This window comes from Archocentrus centrarchus, chromosome 18 (genome assembly GCF_007364275.1).
Source record: "Archocentrus centrarchus isolate MPI-CPG fArcCen1 chromosome 18, fArcCen1, whole genome shotgun sequence".
Taxonomy (NCBI): Eukaryota; Metazoa; Chordata; class Actinopteri; order Cichliformes; family Cichlidae; genus Archocentrus; species Archocentrus centrarchus.
This window is the reverse complement of record NC_044363.1, coordinates 9,337,768-9,353,005: the sequence shown is the minus strand read 5'-3', so window position 1 is coordinate 9,353,005 and position 15,238 is coordinate 9,337,768. Positions and strand designations below refer to the sequence as shown.

The following is a 15,238-nucleotide window of genomic DNA, read 5'->3' as shown; positions in this document are numbered from 1 at the left end:
GCTGTGATCAGCTGACCTGCTGCTGCGGCTCTGAGGTTTACTGCTCTGTGTGGATGAACTGAACTCACAAAGATGTAACCCAGTATTTCACAGCTATCTGAGCTGATCTCCATCCCTTACACTGACAGCATACAGGCTGTAGAAATGTTGGTTTCAGTGAATGAATCTCAGCATCAGCAGCTTTGATTCAAACTCATCTCTGCTGCAGTGATGTAACCTGTAACTCTGACCATGAACACAGCCTCTGTGCACCAACACAGAGCTTTACTGTAAATACAGTACAACAAGCTGATCTGTTTATTACGTACTAAACTGCAGTTTTTTCATACAATCTTTGAATTACACAAAGTCAGCATACTTCACTTTGTTTTCCAGTCCTTTTTAAATCTAACAAATCTAACCTCTCTTCTTCCTCTCCTGTCCTCTTTCTCCATCTCTGAGTGAACTTCTCTCTTTGCTCTCTCTGAAATACAGCAGCTCTTCTTTTAGCTAGCAGACACACTGTGTGACAAACTGCACACACTTGGTGTGTTTGCTGATATTTGTTGAGCATTTAGTGTAATAGAGGTGGTGGAAAATAATCCAAACTTGTGACCTCGGAAGGACTGTATCAGGCAACCGATTTAAATCCTCAATCTCCCCAGGTTGTCCGGCCAGAACAGATGAGAGAAGACGTCAGTTACACTCATGCCACTTGCTTATAATGAAGTCTATGGTTTCTACAAAAAAGGAGGAATAAATGACAACCAGTGATCAAATAGATATATAATATATATATAATCTAACAGCACATGTAAATATTCAAAAATGCACAATGAAATAAACCAAGATGGTGTAAAGAGTTATCGAACGACACGGCTTATAACTAAAATAGCGTACTAGAAAGAAATATTGATATCTGGTAAATTCTCGCCAAATACAGAAAAATCCAAGCGTCCTTGAACGCACCATTGACTAGGACAAAATTACGGGAATTTCCAGAATTCCGATGGTCTTTAAATGCACCACCGGCAACCGCAATGCAAAAAAAACTAACTCCGATGCAATTAAGACTAATAAGGATTTCACAACGATAGTTATCATAATAACAAGGAATATTACGGCAACAACACTCAGAATTAAACAGTTAGAACAACTATAGAGAAAAGTATTTCAACCGCGAACTGGACGCTTTTCCGTAACTAGCCAAACAATTAACGAGGCAAACATACAGTCTCATGGACGCATAAACATTGATGATACAAAACCCATGAGTGTCCCGACAAGATAGTCCTCCACTGAGGTGAAAAGAACTGTTCTGACAACTATTTGAGGGTACTGGTCCAACTTCTGAGCTCCGAAGCGAAGTCCTGTTCCATCGTGAGTAGGAAACTATTATGGGATGGGCTACGAGAAAACTATTATGGGATGGTGATGCGTTCAATGAGTCCGGAAATGAGTAAATCAGGAAAACCTTGTTAACATTTAGAAATGTTGCATTTACCTGCCACACGTTACTCTTCCTCTTCGGTAGCGCTAGCTAAGCTGTTGATGTCCCGCGAGCACAACTTACGGACTCGGTCCGGCCCGCTGTAACCCCTGATTATAGCGCTATAAATGAGACATAAATTATATGTGTTTGCGTATTTAATCCCTTTGTACCCGATAAGCCCAGTGATGGAGGATACGCCAGTACGATTGTCTCTTATATGTTATTATTCCTCCGTTTAGGCTCAGATCGTTTGATGATTGACGGAGCACTGACAGGAAATGCAAACTTCTCTCTGACGTGTTAAAAAGTAACGAGTCTGTTTTGAAAATGTAAGAAGTAGAAAGTACAGATACTTGTGTCAAAATGTAGGGAGTAAAAGTAAAAAGTACTCAGAAAAATAAATACGCAAGGAAAGTACAGATACCTAAAAAATCTACTTAAGTACAGTAACAAAGTATTTGTACTTCGTTACTTCCCACCTCTGCCTGTTTCATTGCTTTCAGCTTTTGTCTCTGGGAGATCTATAAAATTAGAGACATCATTTAATCGATAGTTCAATCCTTTTCTATAATATCATCTGTAGATGGCATAATACTCACCAGCAGATCCAGTCAGAGCCACTATGGTACAAACCAGTGCACACACAGTCAGCATGTTCATGGTTGCAGATGATGAGATGGGAATTAGTGATGCTTCTGTAGGAGACTCGTACAGACTGCAGGTCAGTAAAGAGAAGTCAACTGATTATTAAATGAAGAACGCCTGCCCCTTCTTCCTGTTCCATGACGTCTTTTTCTATCTTTCTGAGAACAACCAAAAATTAGCAGATAACAAAATTACTAAGAATTGTACACCTACGAATGGATAAAGATAAGGAAGATAAGAAGCAGCTAGTTTCTGCTCACCAAATGCACTTGATTAACTGATGATCAGAAAATGTGACTGCTGCTAAAAAAGCAGAGGTTTCTGACACTTTGCTGGTCTGTAGCATTCAAGTGTGTTAAGATAATACCACAGTCACATAACTCCTTATAACAGCTGCTGAGCACGACAAGTGAGGAGTGATTATTTGGCTTATTTTGCCACCAGAGATACACTTAAATAAAAAGTGAATTCTTAAAACTTTTGCTGGTTAAGGTGTTATTAAAAGTTACTGAATCATGGTGTGTACATAGTTTTTACAGGACTGCATTGAGTACTGTGAAGTTTTTCTTTCTCACGACTGCCGAAAAAGAAGAGGAGCAAGAAGAGGATCTACTATGGAAGGACAGGCCCCTGCACGGCCTGCAAGGTTTCTGGGATGCAGTGGTATCTCCCTCTGTGCCTGAGTACTCGTATCCTCAGGTATCATGTTTAGTGCAAGCTTCCTGTTTTACTTTGGATGTTAGTGTTCTTTCATGTCTTGTGTTGGTTTTACTTCTTTGTTTGTGATCTTCATCTGTGTGTAATTCCTCATTCCCTTTCAGTCAGTCTCCAATCAGTCCTCAGTTTATTTACAGCCCTTTCTATAATATGCTGTGTGTTGTGCTCCCTGGTTTTGTCTTTGTGGTCTGAAGTGTATATACTTACTTGTGCCTTCAGACTGACTCAACATTCAACTTCTTTTAGCATGAGCATCTAGAGGACAATCAGTCACAGAGACAACCATAAAAACTCCAGGTGCCTTGCTCAAAGGAGCGTTGGTATTCATACAGTGATGGTCAAAGTCTCCTGGATCTTCAGTCAGGCTGGGGAGACACTCGGGTCCAGCAGCACTGAGATCAGTCACTGTGAAGGATGTGAGTCAGTGACAGATTTGAATCTTGACCCCCTGACCTGAACACTGGAGTTGTGTTCATGTATAGAGCACAAAGTATTGCATGAGGAGAACACTAAGTCTAAACAGTAAACTAAGTTCATATGTAGATCAAATTAATGATGAACTCTTGAATCAAAGTGGACTCTGATCCAGTGAAGCAGTGGGTCTTGGACTTAAATGTGGCTGATGAGGAGGTAGTTGTGTGGATTTTTTTTCCTCACACTGACTCATTTTGTTTGAACCATTTCAGTGTGCAAAAGATCAAATTCAGTGAATTTTTTCCAGTTTATTAAAAAAGTTCTCAGGTGTTTTCAGTGTGATTATAAAGATCTGTGTTCACTGGAAAAACCTTCCAGCCTTGTTTGAACTAATTTGTGTAACATTTTCTGTAACTGTTTCCCTGCAGTCATTTTTGGAATTGCTGCAAATGATTACTTGCAGTCAGAGCCAGTTTAAAGCTGGTGTAGCACCAGTAGATAACAGCTTTAATATTGATTTATTTTTTAATCCAGCTTTAGCTGCGGCTGCTATCGACTGTTGGAGGATCTGCTTGGAAAACATCATCCACTGGAACGATGATGAAGCTGTTTGGTAGGACTTAAAGGACCTGACTGTAGGAGCGCAGACCTCTAAGACCACATTCAATGAGCTGTGAATGTTTTTGTTCTCTCATTAATGTCACACAGAAACTGACCTAGAAGCAGATTACATGAATGTCTCAGAGACCTCCTACATTGTGTTAATGAACTGCTGCACTTTGCTCCAGTTCATGAAAGAAAAACTGGAACTTTGTCTTTGTGTCATTTAAAGCTCCAAACAAAATGACAGAAATCTGGACTTTAGTTTTTGAATTAAAATGCTTTAAATCAGAGGACGCTTCACTCCAACTTCTGCTGTGCCATACGGCCGCCTGTCATTCTATTCATAGTTAAATTCAAACACACCGTTTGGGGTGTGAGCTGCAGCATTCTGAGTGTGCCTGTGTCAGTGCTTTCTGATTTCTGGTAACAAGGAGATGATGTCCACAGAGCTTCCTGATTGGCAGAGCTGACTTGGAATTTTCAGTTATTTTCACAAAAATAACTTATTTCTTAACTCAAAGTTATGGATGGTGTTTTTTTTGTTTGTTTTTTTTCCCCCCAGTGGCAGAAACAAATGCCATGCTTCAGGCATTTGCATGTTGTGTTGTTTATTACTTTTACACTTTGGTATGAAAAGTTTATTACACTGATTTTGAATTTGTTTTTCATTGTTTCATAATTATTTTCCCTTATATTTATAGTTTTTATTGGTCCTTAACATGTCAATTCACCTTTGTGCTTTTGCTTGTCTGCAGAAACTCTTTGTACTCTTTGTTGTGCGGCTATAATTGATGGAATTATATATTTTATTTATTTCAATCTCTCTGCCTCTTTACTCTGTTGTTGTTGCACCAAATGAAGGTTCTGTGTGTTTGTGGTGTAATTCATTTGAAACTCCACTTCCTGGAGCCCACCCAAATTTAGGTAGTGGACAAACATGTTTTTACATTTGTGGCCTTTCTGTGGTATTAAGAGTCATTTACCTCTATGTACCTGCTCCTCCCTGCACTACAAGATCAAACATGCCCAGCAAACATGGCTGAAACCCAGAGTTCATCTCCCAGGTCAAAACTGGTCACAGTACAACTGCAAACACTGAGCGGTAGATGCTCAGAGCCATGCATCTATTTAGTCTGGTTTTGTTTTACAGTCGGTTCTAAAACACATCTACTGATGCACCTGAACACATCATCAGTGATGTATCCTGGGGTCATCGGGTGTTTCGGGTCTTCCAATATCATACACCCTCTCCCAGGCGACCCGACCACAGTTGATCAGACTGCAGCCTGTGTTCAGGTAGTAACCGCTTGTCCCCATGGACCATCTCTTCATATACAGAGCCATCTCGAGGCTTTCTCAGCTGCTTTGGTGATGTTCTTGAAGGCTCTGTTCCTCCTGTAATCCCCAGTGTACTGAGTGCTCTGTGCACTGAGTGCACCACAAAACCTCTGTAGTCAACTTCAATGGGCATACACCTCGCCTTCCAGCCCTGCTAAAGACAGCTTAGAACCAACTGAACATATTTAGACCGCTTGCGTTCATGCGCCTCTCCCAGGTGATCCTTCCACGGAACTGTCAGTTCCATGATGATGATATTCTTGGTAAACTCTGAGACCAAAAGGATATTCGGTCTCAGAGTGGTGCTGACAATATGCTGTGGAAATCGCAGCTGTTTCTCTAGGTCCACTGAGAGCTTCCAGTCCTAAGCTGTTGATAGGATGCCTGTTGCCATGTTCTTGCGCACATCTCTGGGTTTCTCTCCTGCCTTTACAAAGGCCATTGAGCTGGTGGTGTTGCACACTCGGCTGCAGCTGCTGACCCCCTTGCTGATGGCTTCTGCAACTGGTTTCAGCACTTGTTTATGGCGCCAGGTGTAACAGCCCTGGCAGAGTGGTGTTGGACAGGAGCTCAAGATGTGCTATATCAAGCCTCTTGCTGGACACAGCGGGCAATTTGGTGTCTCCATCTTCCCCCAGGTGAAGAGGTTAGCTGGGATGGGCAGCACGTCATGCACTGCCTGCACCGGGAAGGTGATGCATTGCGGCTCAGCATGCGAGAGGTCCGTCCAAGTGACTTTCCGATTCATGGCTTGCTTTGACCTCATCCAAGCCCCCTGCTGTCTCAAACTGGTTGCTCTACTTGATCTTTCTTCCTCCAACGCTGCCCTCACCTCCTCCTAGATCTGTCTTTGTTTCTCCTTCCCCCTGCTCTTCTTTCATCTAAATGTCCGTGAAAGGCCCAATCCTGCTCTTCCCTGAGCCAACACACCCACCATATCTTTGTGGCGGAGTCACGACTAAGCATTCTTGACATGGAGAGAGAGAGTTCACTACAAAGTTCTGAAGCAATTTCAGCAATGTCCTTTAATTCTCCAAGTTCCAAGACATACATATTGTGGAGCATTTGATTATAAACAGTTCCAATTACGAAGTAAACCTTAAAAAGTTCATCAAAGCTCCAAGTGAGCTGGTTGACTTGCATGGTACGACCTGCTTGTCCAGAACAATGAAGAACTCGTGGATGGTGCTCTTCTTTGTCCCAACAGCAAGTGGGTAGGGTTGCGTAGTGGAGTTGATGGCATCAACATGTTCCTGGACGCTTGTTCCACTCTAAGTATGAAAAATATGAAGTAAAAAAAGGAAAATAAGCGGGATTAAAAATTTCTGTCAAAAACTGCTAGAAGCTTTCCCTGTCAAAGTTCAAATCAACACCTAACCAACACTCTGACCCCAAGAGGAATACATAGCAATAAAAGGAATAAAATTGGTTCCATATAATTTTAAAACAGAATCCATTTCATATATGAAAAGAATCATAGAAAAAGAGGAGAAAGGGAACAGATAATAGTTGTTGCAAAAATTAACATACATTACAAACCTTCTGGAAGACCACATGGTGCTTCTCATCCTGGGATGGAGAAATCTTGCCAGGTCTTTTGTGGCCCAGACAGGAAGGAGGAGACAGGTGGAGCAGGAGAATGATGGAAGCAAGATCGCTGTCCCAGCCTGTGAGAACAGAAATAACACAGAACATGAAAATAAAGAAAAAAAAATTCAAGGCTATTCCTTTAAAGCCGAAACTTAAATTTAATCAAAAATTCTTTATTATTCCCTCAGCTACTATTAATACTTTAAAGAGAAAAGTTTAAGTCCTACAGAACATCATTTAAACTACCAGAGGTAAAGGTCTCATCCAGTTCCTCCTCACTTGAAGCTCATTCAGCACAGTAGATCAGTTCTTCAAGGTCAGTTGAGGTAGGAGAGTCTTGCTCTGCTGGATAACTTTATGCTTGAAAACAGTCGGCCACCTAAAGTAAAAGGCATTCTATTAATTGAGCACAGAACACAATAAGACAAGAAGTACATCACTCATGAAAATTAATAAAAACACTGAAAATAATCACTGCAAACCATACACTACCATGCTGAAAAATTATTTAAAATTAAAACAAAAGTATTCCAATATAAAGCAAATGTTTGCAGTTTATGCAGCAAATGGGGGGGGGGGGGGGGGGGGGGGGGATGTTGGCACTAACCTCTCCAAAAACCTGGAAGCTACATCTTCTCCAAATTCCAGAATGAAGTCTTGATCAATCTAAACATATGGAAAAAGAGCTTATTGCAACATAACACAAAGCCAATTCATCTCCAGGCCTTTATTTCAGGGACAGGTATGTTTAAAGAGGTGATTAATTTAAAAAACAAAGATCTTACTGGATTGTGTGATCAACTCATGATCACAAACTAACTTCTTTGATTTAATTTTTTTTAAAGATTTGATATTAGGATTGGATTGTGACCAAACATACTTAGGTAAAGCATCAAAAGTAAAGTGTGGAGTTTGCCCAAAATGAGATGTATAGCTATTTTAGAAGGTTTTCATTTTAGAAAACAAGTCATTTCACTTAGGAACACACAATTGTACATCAAAAGGCTATTTGTGTAAAATGCTGAATTACCACGCCTCTGACATCTCTGAAGCGAGGAAATTCAGTCAAGACGTCAGATGATCTGTTTTTGTCCAGGACCATCTTGCGACGGTAATCAAACATCATCTTCATTTTGTTCCTGATAGCGGCCTCATCAGAAGAATATTTCATGAAGGAATTAGCTTCCTTATATGGCCCTTCTCTTAGGGTCACCTCGGGGTTAAATGAAGCATCTCCTCTGGCTGTTGGTCCACCCCCAGTGAGCTGACACGATGATCTTCTCCCCTCTGATAAGGTGCTCTTCCTCTGGATGGTTTTAAGCCTCCATGCTAAGTAACCACTGCCACTTTCACCATAATAGAAATATTCCTTTAAAATAGGTTAACAGGCTATTTTATTAGAAAGACAGCATTTGGGTCAAAAGATAAAGAATTTAAAACAACTTGGATATTGGCTATAATACTTACATATCCATTTTTGGAATAAGGATCACGCAGGTTTGGGAACTTTTCAATTATGCCTTGAGCATACATCTCTCTCACATGTTGTGGTGGTGCTGTCCTAAAGGAGCAAATTAAATTAGGGCTGCAACTTTAGTAATCAAGTATTCTATCGATAACTCCATTGATTACTGAAGTAACTGGATAAGAAATACTTTTTTCGTATTACGGTTCATCTGCATATTTTAACTTCTGTACTGCAGTGTTTCCCTGTGTGAAACAAAGGGTGGATGGAGCAGCTACAAAGTTCTCTTTTCTTCACTTGATGATCAGGTGGTTGATGGAGGACCTCCAGCTGTTTCCCAGTAAACATTTAATAGTGGGTGGTTACAGGGGGACTTCTTTTGGATGCTAGAAAAATGTCTCCTTTTGCTCCACCTGAGCTCACGTCTCAGTAAGGGCTCTGCCTCTTTAGGTGTGTGCAGACAGACTGATATGAAGTGTAACTGTTGTGAATGCTTCTGAGATTCTATGGTGGAGGTTTCTCTTGGTGTCTATGGTGCAGAAGGATGGCACAGCAATACCGGACTTGCTCTTACTCAGCACTCCCTCTTTAATCTGGTACAAAAATCACAGCACACAGTCACAGACATCAGTGTGGTCATGCAACCGCAACATTCAGCTCTCCAGCTTGGGATCGTTTTCCTTTGCTTTTGCTTTCAACAAAAGACATTACAACAAACATGTAATCGTATAGTGGCATTCATTTTTCATACAGTACTTGAGAGTAAGAGCCATTATTTTCACTTCTTTAGGCTAACAATAACAAATCAACATCTTACAATTTTGCTCATATAAAACAAACAAAGCCTACCTGGTACAAAAATCACAGCACACAGTCACAGACATCAGTGTGGTCATGCAACCGCAACATTCAGCTCTGTTAACAGAAATCAGAACAATCACAGTCTTGTACTGCTATACAGCTTTAGAGCCAGGGGCAGCCTGAAAGCTGCTGACTGGCTAACTGGTATTAGCTTAGCATGCTAACAAAAATGCAGATCGTGAATAAAGTTACTATTTGTTAACCAAAACACCTGTAACTTCCAGGTTACATGTCAGCAGTGCTTACGATAGAAATACATATTAACATTTACTGCTGAGAGAATGTTTTCACTATTAAACAAACAAAAATAACTATAGCATTGCTCACACGCACCCACCTCCAGCTTGGGATCGTTTTCCTTTGCTGAGGCACGTACACTGCAGCAATGAGGAACCTTGCAGTTGCATTATTTATCCACCAGGTGGCTCCAACTATTCACATGCAATAAGTACATCAATTTTGAAGAAATTCATAATATAGGTTATTTTAACTCTGTTACATCCACCCCCGCTGAATTTCGCTCAAAATTAAAGATGCACAACTCACAGTATTCACCATAACTCAAGAGAAAAAAAAAAAAAAAATCCAAAAGGAAAGTGACTTGACATGGTTATATAGACATACCAACTAGAAAAGTATCCCCAAAGGGATGAAGCAAATAGAGAGTGGCGCCAACTCACTACCGGCTTCTGGACGCAGGATGCCATCTACACCCCACATAAACCATGCCCTACAGTAAAGACATGTCCCTCTAAACAAGACTGTAGCACAGTTATGGTGATACAACCACAAAACAAAACAGACCAATGAACAAAGTGAACTTAAAACTGAAAAATAAACGCCTTATTGAAAAACCTCAAGGACTGACTTTGAGACTTTGCCAATGATCTGACTAGCATCATTAACAACCCCTTGGTTGGACATAACGTGGAGCAACCGGTTAACCGGCTGGACAATGCGTCCAAAACGAGACCTGACTGGGTGTACATCACCAGTACAAGAGCTCAATAAAGGTTTGATATTCGTGCGCACGCTCTGAGTAACAGCTGAAGGCGTTTTTGAGTGGTCTAGCTCAGAGCTCGCCACATGGGATTGAGGGCATGAACCGTCCACATGCTCAGGTTCATCTGCCATCCCCATAACATCATCAGAAGGACTGGTCTCCTCACAACTGTCTGTGCATGCAGTCGACAGACTGTCAACCCAGTGCTGAGTTCTGTTCACAGTATTATCTTGTCCTGCAACAGACAGCAACCCATCTACATCAGCAACATCATCAGATTCACCCACTGAAGAAGAGTGGTAAGTGTGATCCGGGAGACTGTTCACATCCACAGGCAGAAAGTTAACAGGCATCAACAGGTTACGGTGCACAACTCTCTGCTGTCCAGTCATAGGATTCTTGATCACATAAGTGTGAGTGGTGGGATTCACGCTAACAACAGTGTATACCGTTGACTCCCATCTGTCTGCTGTTTTGCGTTTCCCCCTCTCACGTCTGTTGGAGACCAGGACTCTATCACCTGTAGTGATCAAGTTCCCTTTTACACGCCGGTTATAGAGTTCAGCCTGCCGGCTCTGTTCCTTGTCAACATGTCCATGGGCAATAGCCATTGCCTCCTGAAGGTCCTTTGTCAGGGAAACTATATAATTGTCATAACAGCTGACCTCAGGATCCTTCAGTATGTTTTTGAAGAGGACGTCAACTGGAAGACGTGGAACTCTACCATACATGAGATAGAAAGGGGGGTAACCTGTCGTCTCGTGGACAGTACAGTTATACATGAATGTCAAGGTCTGGAGGCGCCGGGGCCAATCGCGTTTAGCGTCAGGAGGGAGGGCACGAATCATGTTGCCCAGTGTCCTGTTAAAACGTTCCACACTACCATTGCCCATTGGATGGTATGGCGTGGTCCGAGACTTCTTCACACCAGCGACCCTCAGCAATTCAGCAACCAGCTGACTCTCAAATGAGGCCCCCTGGTCTGAATGGACCCTCTCAGGAAAGCCATAAATACAAAAGTACTTGTCCCAAAGTTGCTTTGCAACTTGTTTAGCAGACTGATCTCGGCAAGGGAAGGCCTGAGCCAATCTGGTAAAGTGGTCTGTCACTACCAGCACATCAACAGGTTTTTTATTTGAATCCTCTGCAGTCCAAAAATCAATGCACACAATTTCTAGAGGTGCAGAAGTCTTTATACTCTCCAGAGGTGCCCTTCCCTCAGGATCGGCTGCTTTGCCAACAACACACCGTTGACAGTGCCGCACGTAATCCTTCACATCCCGGTCTATGTGAGGCCAAAAGAATCGCTGGCGGGCCAGGTACAAGCTCCTAAACTGTCCTTGGTGACCAGCATTGTCATGAATTCCTCGGAGAACCTCGGCTTTGAGGGAGTCAGGGACCACAAATTGGTACCTCTTCTTCTTAGAAACCTGATCCCGGGACACTCTGTAGAGGATACCATTACATATCGCCAGTCTGTCCCAGTGTTTAAGGAACCTAACGACCATGACATGCTCCTTAAACTTCTCTCTCCTAGAAGGTCGACGACCCCGTTCCACAAAATACAACACTCTTGAGAGAACAGGATCACTCATCTGCTCCTGACGGAGCTCACCCTCAGAAAACACAGGTTGGGGGTCAGTAGCGGGTGGGACCAACTGCGGCAGCTGTTGAAGAACATCAGCCGCACGAGTCCTGGCACTCGACTCCCAAAGAGTGTGCGTCTCAAAGATGGCAGAGACCTCCTCTTTAGTGAATGATTGATTCTTGGCAACCATGGACACATAAGGCTCTTCCTCTGCCTGGCTGATGCAGAGATGTTGACTGGAGTTTGACTGCCTAAAAGCGCCCTGGACCGAGCCAGCAGAGATGGGAAGAGCTTCTCCAAGGAGGTCACTGTAGGGGCAGCAAAGCAGCCGTTTGCCCACAGTGGATCTTACAAATGGCCGACGGCTCAGCGCATCTGCAACAACATTCTTAGAGCCGGGAACGTACTTAATGTCAAATACATAGGATGCCAATTTCGCCACCCACCGCTGCTCACAAGCGTCCAGGCGAGGTTTAGTCATGATGTGGGTGAGTGGGTTATTATCTGTCCACACAGTAAAGATGTGTCCCTTGAGCCAGTGGCTAAACTTATCGCACACCGACCATTTTAATGCAAGGAATTCAAGGCGATGAGCAGGATACTTCCTTTGGGCACGGGAGAGGGATTTGCTGGCAAAGGCTACTGGTCTAGCCACACAATCACCTTCCTGAACCTGTGAAAGAACTGCTCCCAGTCCATCCATGGACGCATCGGTGGATAAGACAAAGGGTCGATTGAAGTCAGGATGAGCCAAGACCACAGAGGACACCAAAGCTGCCTTCAAATCTTCAAAAGCCTGGTGATGTTCACTTGTCCAGTCACTGGGTGACAACTTCCGAAACTGAGCAGCATGTCCTGCACGTGGTCGTCCCTTGTGCCTCTGTTTCTGGCCAGACAGGAGGTCAAAGAGGGGCCTTGCTATGGCGGAGTAATTCGGCACAAAATGCTGGTAATAGTTTACCATCCCCAGAAAAGACCTCACACGAGACTGTGATGGGGTGGCCCCATCAGGCTCCATTAGGTCTCTAACTGTCATGCTGCTGACAGCCTCAACTTTGGCAGGGTCCGTGGACACACCAGATTCAGAAATGATGTGCCCAAGGAATTTCACGGATCTCCTGAGAAGCCGGCACTTTTTGGGGGCTAATTTCAAGTTGTGCATGCGAAGTCGGCAGAAAACCATTTCCAGCCGCTCCAGAGCAAGCTGTTCAGATGGTGCAAAAACCAGCACATCATCGAGGTAGCACAACAGGCTGAGAAAGTTTTGGTCGCCAAAAATACAGGTCATCATTCTCATGAAGCTGGCTGGACTGTTGCACAGCCCCTGTGGGAGGCGGTTGTACTCATACAGACCCATGGGTGTCGTGAATGCAGAGTACTTGCGATCCTCCTCATGTAACGGCATATTATAGAAGCCAGATGTCAAGTCCATCGTGCTGAAAAACGCATTACCACCCAGGGCTGCCAAACAGTCAGCCTGATGTGGCAGGGGGTGAGCGTCTTTCAGTGTCCGCCTGTTGAGCCAGCGAAAATCAGTGCACACCCGCAATTCACCATTTTTCTTCCATACAAGGACAAGAGGCGAGGCAAACTCACTGGCTGACTTCCTGATTATTTCTCTCTCCTCCATCTCATTAAGAACTTGGCGGAGCTTTTGGTATTCAGCAGGTGGAACGCGTCTGTAGGGGAGACGAAATGGTCTCTCATCAGTCAGTCGAATCCGATGCACAAAGTCCTTAGCCTCACCACAGTCCAGGTGATGGCGGGAAAAGACATCTTCATACGTGACTACAAGGTCAGCCAACTTCTCACGCCAGTCTGATGACACATCACAAGACATGAGGTCTAGGTCCCCCAAGCCAACACGTTCCAACCTCTCCTGCACAGTGCCAGCATCCACTGTCGGAACAGATGTCCCAGTGGGCTTAGCATAAGTAGTCTGTTGCCCGAGCTCTGGAAATTCCAGATCCTCCAGTGCAAGGCAGGTGTAGACGTCGGCAAGCTTGGCATTTCGCCGCAGAACAACAGGGTTGTCTGTGATGTTAAGGATCTTGAGTGGAACCCACCTGTCACCCCAGAGAGGAGTCACCACTCTAGCAATCATGATACCTCTGGGTGCGGAGTGAGAAGAGGTTGGCTCAGTGATCACAGTAGAGCCAGGAGATATCCTAACATTTTTAGGTAGTCTGCCCCACACCAGATACTCACTATTAGCTGGCAGGGTGATGGCTCTGTTGCATCTGACTGTGCCTACTTTGTCTGGCACCTCATCACCAGGCCAGCGATCCAGGCCAGCAAGGAGAGACAGGAACTGTTCAAGTTCCTGATGCCCTGAACCAGATGTTGACACAGCCTCCCAGTAACTTGCATCTGCCTTGAACTGACGGACCAAATGTCTAATGACATTCGAGCCAATGATCAAGTCATCTTGCTGATTATCTACAACAAAAGTGGGAACAGAGATACGACATCCATAGACTTCCATCTCAAGTTCTACCACTGATTTAGGCTTAACACGTACACCGCCACAGCCAACAAAAATGACATTGGGTGCCTCCTCATTATTCAAATCAACAGCATTAGCATCAGCAAGCCTCTGTAGTGCTCCTACACTCAATGAACAGGCCATTGAACCGCTATCCAACATAGCGCCAAGGCTTGCCTTGCGTCCAACAGTAACAGGAGTGTAGAACAGACTGTCACTGCTTCTGATTCTTGTCGTGTTCTGAAAAATAACCGTCTCAGACTTGTCCAAGTCTCTTACACTGTTATACAGCTCTGCTGCGTCATGTATATGGGAGTGTCCATCATGACCTGTACAGCCTCCCTCAAAGCACAGGTCGACTAGTTTTCCTGGGCATTGTCAGCTGTAGAGGCTCTATTAGGACATGAGCGCCGCGTGTGACCAGGTTTGAAGCATGTGAAACAAAGTCGGGCAAAGCGGCAGTGAGACTCCGTAGTGTGGCCTCCAGCATTACAGACCTGACAGCTCCCTCCACGAATTAAAGGGTTCCGGTCTTGAACACGCCTACCTCCACGCCGGGAGGTGGAACTTCCATCACCAACCTTCACTTTATTTAGCAGCTCCCTGAGCATTGACATCATCTCACCAAGCACAGCACTATTGTTTGGCTGCTGACTGGGAGGAACCTGGTCCCCCACTACAGGAAACCCAGCTGACTGCTGGTAATGTGGGAGGGGGGTCTGACAAATATGCTGCGGCACGGTTGTGAGGTTCCGCTCTCCATCCCGAGACAAGGGAGGGGGGCCTGTCAGACGGGGGGGAGGTAGAAAATGCTGCCAGGTCTGAGACAAGAGAGATGAGGGTGAGACAGAGGGCGCCACTCCGTGAGAGAGGGGCAAGTCAGCCACTGGAGACTCCATGTCATCTCTAACCAAAAGCTCAGCCTGTGTATCATCACAGACCAGTGCTGCTGCTTGAGCCCCGACCAAGCGCACTCTCACAGGAGACCCCCTCTCACGACGATGTTCATCTATCCTCTCCTGAATCTCTTTACATGTCCACTCATGTATCTGCTTGTA

At 44.1% G+C, this 15,238-nt stretch overlaps 1 protein-coding gene and 2 long non-coding RNA genes across 4 annotated transcripts in view; 1 reads left to right on the top strand and 2 right to left on the bottom strand.

The window, feature by feature from the left end:
• The window catches only part of LOC115796707 (type-2 ice-structuring protein-like), an 87,784-nt gene that overhangs the window by 14,378 nt on the left and 58,168 nt on the right, over positions 1 to 15,238 (bottom strand). The window contains exon 1 of one of the 2 annotated variants that reach the window (XM_030753094.1): positions 2,071 to 2,186. The exons of the other annotated variant lie outside the window; for it this stretch is intronic. Coding sequence (XP_030608954.1) covers positions 2,071 to 2,131 — 61 coding nt within the window. The 5' untranslated portion in view covers positions 2,132 to 2,186. Of the gene's footprint in view, positions 1 to 2,070; positions 2,187 to 15,238 lie in introns of those variants that run through there. 2 annotated transcript variants of the gene reach the window in all.
• On the top strand, positions 1,014 to 4,278 carry LOC115796719 (uncharacterized). The gene is made up of 3 exons (XR_004021328.1): positions 1,014 to 1,359; positions 2,647 to 2,815; positions 3,782 to 4,278. It is a non-coding gene; the product is annotated as an uncharacterized LOC115796719 (long non-coding RNA).
• LOC115796714 (uncharacterized) lies at positions 5,946 to 8,017 on the bottom strand. Its single transcript, XR_004021325.1, has 5 exons — positions 7,809 to 8,017; positions 7,386 to 7,444; positions 7,025 to 7,157; positions 6,719 to 6,855; positions 5,946 to 6,459 (listed from the first exon to the last, which is right to left on the bottom strand). It is a non-coding gene; the product is annotated as an uncharacterized LOC115796714 (long non-coding RNA).